Genomic DNA, 6,000 nt, shown 5'->3' on the forward strand with positions numbered 1-6,000 from the left:
ATGTGCAAGTGTAGATTATACACACCTTTATCCTAATAATAAAGAATACCTGTAACCTCATTCTCATGAAATAAGCAGTTAAGCAAAGGGAATTACTGTGAGTCTGGCAAGATTTCTGAAATATTTTAGCACAAGCTTATACTAACAGAAATAATACAACTTTAATGTTTCTGCACTGACAGATTAATGTGAAAATATATCATGAACTATAGGAGGTTAGGTCTGTAATGAGGAAATCTGAAGTAGTTAATGAAGATCTCTTTAAGAAGCTTTGCTCAGGGCGCTGGAAAGTAAAATGGAAATTTTGTTTGCCTTCCTTCTCACCCCCCTCCGTTCTGCAGGTGCCATTTCCGTCACTTTACTCTTACTGGATGGGGGCACGTTTTTTCTAAAAGAATGAGAAAATCACAATGTAAAGAAAATCTATTTGCTTTTCTTAAGCTGCTTTTGACTCTTGTTTCAGAAGTGTGCTGAAACTGTTACATCTGTTCAGAAAAAGTATTAATTACAGCACAGCAGTCTCTGTGACTTGAAATAGAAGGCTTTAACTTACTGATAGGAGCTAAAAATGTTGGAGAAGATTGGCCTTAGGTCTGTTTTCTCACAGTGTATTTATTAAATTTGGTTTTATAATAGTAGGGAAGAGGATTTGCACTGGAGGAACTTACTAGTTTTTATTGCTGCTTTAGTGTAGTGAGTGGGTCTTAAGCTCCCATATTTGAATGCCAACGTAGTGCATAAATGTGAGCCTTCTACTTAGCTCCTAAACTTCACCACAGATCTAAAGATACAGGGAGCATGTGAAATAGATTGCAACACTTGTAAGTAACTTAAGTCTATAATTGAAATAAATTTTTACATGGCTATAATAACCCTTTTTTATCATTTTCCAAACAATGACTAAATCATTTATGTTTTTCAAATTGTGCATGTGTGGGAGGGGGGTTAATGAAGTAAGTCCTGTTACAACGTTTCTTTGGCTTCTTCAGTATGTTTTTAACACTTCAGCTTGATTAGGTAGTATCTAAGAAAATAAAACTAATCTGAACAGTGGTCAAGCTGGTTCACTTACTTGGCTCAATCTATTCTTTCTCAGTAAGAGCAGTCTCCTCTAAAACTAAGTACTGTGTGATTTTTTTTTTTTCTTTCCCACCCCCAGTTCCTGAAGTTACTGGAAATTAAATCTACAGCACCTTTCAACTCTTAAAGTTGATACTTTCTAGTTTCTGGGAAACTGCCAGCAGTAGAGTTCATTTGAATTTCATGATGAACCTGCTGTATATGATGATCCCATGTTATGGGTCAAGAATAAATATTTTTCAAAGTACAGGGGAACATCTGTACTCCATCAGAACAAAGCTCCCTCCAGCACAGTGACTTATCTCAAATAGTAAGTGATAGCAGACTCTTAGAGAAGAATGCAAAAGCAGAGTAAAGCACCTCCAGTCTCCAGTGATCTGTTAACTCAAGGGCTTCTGATATCACAGGTAGTATGGAAAATAGTGATTTATGTTTACCAAGTAGGTGGTGGTTTTGTAATTCTACATTTATTTGAAGCACTATAAATGACATAACTGCAGCAAGTAAAGGGCTGAGCACTGAGGCCTTATTTTGAAAGGGTGAATATAATACTTTCCTAATACAAAGCCAAAGGGATGTACTAAAGAAATATTTATTTAATTGTTTTGTGATTTTCAGTATTTTAAGTACATAACATTAAAGGTACAGTGTTAAATATCTTAAATGTTTGTTCTTGGCAGGTTATCTTCAGTAGATGGAAGTTTTGGCTACCCTGACTGTACATCCCCTTTAGCAATTTTTAATATTAACAAAATTCATTAAGTTTTGAAATAAAACATTAAAAATAGCTTTTATTTGCATTGCAGGGCGTATGGGAATAAACTTCCATCATCCAGGAACAGATAATATTATGGCTCTTAATAGTAAGTAGTTAATAACTAATGTCATGCTGAATGTTTTCTTATATTAATCGTGTACATAGCTGTATTGTTAGACATAAGTGTGTTAATATTTGCATAGAAGTTTGTACAGTATCTTAAAATGACTTTTCTGAATCGGTTATCTCTGATTTTCTTGGTAGAACTGTTGATTCTTTGTATTTGCTTTACAATAGCTCTGTGCTCCACTGGAAGCTTCATAATGCCTGCTATATATATAATATTGCAAAACAATCTTTGTTGTTCCTTCTTTTCTTTGTGTGTGTGTGTGTGTGTGCACGTGTGTGTGTTAAATCTGTAACTCTAATTTCTGATGCCTCTCCAGCCATATTCCTTTTTGTTGGGATGAATTGTTACCATTTTTGCATACAATTACATTGGCTGGCTGATCATTGACTTTGTTGTTTTTTCTAAAACACGTGGACAGGATTGGAAAGAATGTTTAGCCATCTAAATGATGAGAAAAAGTGAGGGACTGAACTTCACTGAATGCCGATTGGTTTTGTTCAGTCCTAAAAGCATGCATCAAAAAAGCTTTCCCAAATGGATCTGGAAGCTCTGCAGACAGCCTTGTATCGTGTACTGGGGTTGTATGTGGGGAGGCATTAGGCATCACCAGCACACAGAACTAAACTATGCAAGTCAACATTTTTCTATATCTACTCCTACAAAAATACTTAGAGCAATTGCTTTTCATTAATGACAGTATTGTTTTCCAAAGAAATTGTCGTAGCTGCGTATCTGTAATCTGAATGTAAGATAGGTGCTAATGGAAATTTCCAGCAAATATTTCCAGGCTTTTTTATCTGCAATAAACATATGTATGTGCTGAAACAGTCATTTAACTTCTCGGAAATTTGTTTTTGCTCGGAATATTATATTAGTCAGAGGTGTTAGGATTAATTTACTAGCTTCTCTAGTTTTTTTGTTTGTTTGTTTGTTTGTTTGTTTTTGCTTTTGCACTGACTCTGTAAGTCATACTGTGTATTGTTGGAAGCTGCAGATTTTTATTTGTAAAATTTGATATTTTTTTTTGTAGTACCACGCAGTATTTTTTATATGTAAAGAACAAAACAAAACAAAAATGGAACACACAAGGTGCTGATGTCACTTTTGAAACCTGTAAGACCACCATGTTCTTTTAGTTTTAAGCATCTAATTGTAAGATGATCCTTTGCAGAGTTTCTGTAGTCATAGTTAGGATATATGCCACATCTTGTTATGGGCATATCTTATAGGAAATCCAGTAATTAACTGGGAGAAATGCTTCATATAATTAAAGACATTACTGAAAGGGAAAGCTGGTCATGTGGGTGTTCATGCATGAAAATTCTGCGCACTACTGTTTGCTGTTGTTTGACATGAATTGTGGTCTCAATGTGTTTGTTGTAATGTGGGTGCTTCCATGGCTGATTGCAATAGTAATATAATTGTGAAGATGGGATGAGAGACTATGATTGAATTTTGAGTTATTAAAAAAAAAAGACATTTGAAGACATTTGCTATGGAATGCAGTATTTCCTGTAGATTAGAGGCCTTTGAAAAACAGGAACAGAAATAGAAAATCTCATACAAAAAATCTCCATGATGTTTTTGGCCGTTACTAAGAGAATAGAAGCTAGATTAATTGTTCTGTGAAACCTCTTACTTTTTGGTCATAAATCTTTGAAAAATTGAGAATAAAAGCAAGTTTTGAAGTGAATAATCTTTACAAATTATCTCCTGCTTTAGATTTTAATTGTTTGGATGCTGCTAAAACTAAGACATTTAGAACTGTATAACTCCCATGTTATTATCTTTGCTATGGGGAAATAAGCTAAGAAAAATTAGCCCAAGAAGAAATACTCTTCCCTCTGCTGTAATTGATGTGGTCTGGATTTAAATAATAATAAAATCTGAAAGATAGTAAATTTTGGAAGAACTTCAAGAATTTACATAACTTCTTTAAGTCCTACTATTTGTGATGTCTATAAGTCTGCAAACTTTCTGTAGCTAGAAGACAATATAGGTTCATGCCAACAGCAGTGCAAAACTTTCCTCTCTCCCTGTAACACGTAAGTAGTTTTGAGGGGTGGTCATCTCTTTAGCTCCTTCCCATCCCTTATGGCAGCACTTCCAACTGTAGAGCAGCTGGTATTCTTATTTATTGACTACAGCCTTATGAAACTCGGGGCTTTCCTGATTGTCTTGAGATAGTGTCTGTAATTGTTGAAGGGGCTATTTGGCTTGAGGGAAGGTGCAACTTGCTGTTTAAAGAACCGTAAAATCTCAAGCCCTTAGTTGTCAGGACTTTGTGCAGAATGTACTACCACCAGTTTGGTCATCCCTGCGCGACCCTATAAATAACCATCTTAAAGCACTGAGTTCTGAAATAATAAGATTAATGAGATAGAAAAGGTTGCTTGTAAATGCACACACAGTTGCACATGTATGTAAGTAGATTTATAGTGCAGAGGTGCTTGACGTTCTCAGTGAAAACTTGGCTTTTATTGAGGAATGTGCTGTTCCAATATTTGGAGCCACCTGAGCATAATTCTAAAGAGTGTTTAAGCAAAATGAATATGCAAATGTTTAGATTTTGAAATCTTGTACAAGGGGGGAAAGTTACTGCTTTTCTATATAGTAGGTCTCAAATAATTAGATTATTACAAATCAAATTGTTTTTTCAAATATTATTACATTGCTTTATCCTTTACTACTACTTAGACAAGGAGTTTTTTTTGTTTACTAATGTTTGACTAGTTTCAACCCTTTAAAACAATTATATTGTCTAATTGAAATAGTGTTTTTAATCAAGTAGAGACATCTATTTTTTAAAGCTTTTTAATAATCGTTAATATTGATCTAAGCAGACAGTAGAAGAATTTTTATATGCATTTACAGCACCTTATTTAATAAAATTGATATTGTAATTTCTAGGGGAAATATAGCATAAATGGAATTACTGATTTTATTTAAATTCATGTTAGAAAAATCACCTGTTGATCTTGGTACTTTTAGTAGGTGTTTGCAATACTAATTAAAAACTATATTTACAGTAATAAGTAATTAATCTGGTTGGCCAAAATGAACTCGATGGTGTTAACATGCACTCCTCTCTAATTCAGTGACAGGAGGACTAAACCAACACCGTTGTTCACCTACCTGCCTGCTAGGTGCTGAGCTATTGTCACTGCTTCTTGTGCACTCCAGAACACCAACAATGAACTTCAGGGGTAGGGAAGTATAGGGGGTGAAAAAGGGAGATGAGGAATAAATGAAGGGGTGTGAGTTTTTTGAAGGAAGCGCTGAATGGTATTGCTGGGATCCCAAACTACCATTTTAAATGTAGTTTAGACTGAGAGTAGTTTAAAAAACAAACAAAACCAACCAACCCCTTCCCCCATAAAGACAACCCACATTTGTGAAATGCTGGAATTTTGTTTTTCCTAAGGCTCCTATGTACAGTGATTTTATACTGCTGTTGGGCTTCAAATGTTCCATCTGCTACCAATGTTCATTCTTGTCTTTTCTGAAAATGTATCAGCTGTGAGGTCTAGTACTGTTTGCTCTCCATCTGACTGTCTTTTCATTAATGTCATTTAGTTCTGTTTGTTCTAAATAAGATAATTTTAAAAATAGATTAAGGTAAGGCTTGGGACCACATTTTAGGTGTTTGTATATATTGTTTTTATTTTATTAAGATAAATAAGAATTATGGGGGGAAATCTTCTATGCCGTGATAGAAAACATCAGCATATATATATATATATATTTATATATTTATGCTTGTATTGTTTTTTACAATTGTCTCCTTAAGAACTATTGTGCCTGGCTTTTTGTATGTTCTGATGTATTTTCAAACACATGATGTTTGTATATAACAAACCTGCTTAAATATCATCTTATATTTAAATCTTTTGCCAGTGACATGGATATACCTTGAAATGAACACTTCTGAATAAAATGTTTATTCAATTATTTTTCTGTTGCAAAATCTTGAGTTGGCAGTTTAATAAGCTTTTTTTTTTTTTTTTTTTTTTTTTTTTTTTTTTTTTTTTTT

General features: G+C 33.9%; 1 protein-coding gene across 11 annotated transcripts in view; it reads left to right on the top strand.

Moving 5' to 3' along the window:
• CPEB3 (cytoplasmic polyadenylation element binding protein 3) overlaps positions 1–6,000 on the top strand; it is a 93,598-nt gene that overhangs the window by 40,102 nt on the left and 47,496 nt on the right. For 10 of the 11 annotated variants that reach the window (XM_035329535.1, XM_035329536.1, XM_035329534.1 and 7 more), the window contains exon 4: positions 1,887–1,943. The exons of the other annotated variant lie outside the window; for it this stretch is intronic. In XM_035329535.1, the coding sequence (XP_035185426.1) occupies positions 1,887–1,943 (57 nt within the window). The remainder of the gene's footprint in view (positions 1–1,886; positions 1,944–6,000) is intronic. 11 annotated transcript variants of the gene reach the window in all.

Source organism: Oxyura jamaicensis, chromosome 6 (assembly GCF_011077185.1).
Source record: "Oxyura jamaicensis isolate SHBP4307 breed ruddy duck chromosome 6, BPBGC_Ojam_1.0, whole genome shotgun sequence".
Lineage (NCBI taxonomy): Eukaryota > Metazoa > Chordata > Aves > Anseriformes > Anatidae > Oxyura > Oxyura jamaicensis.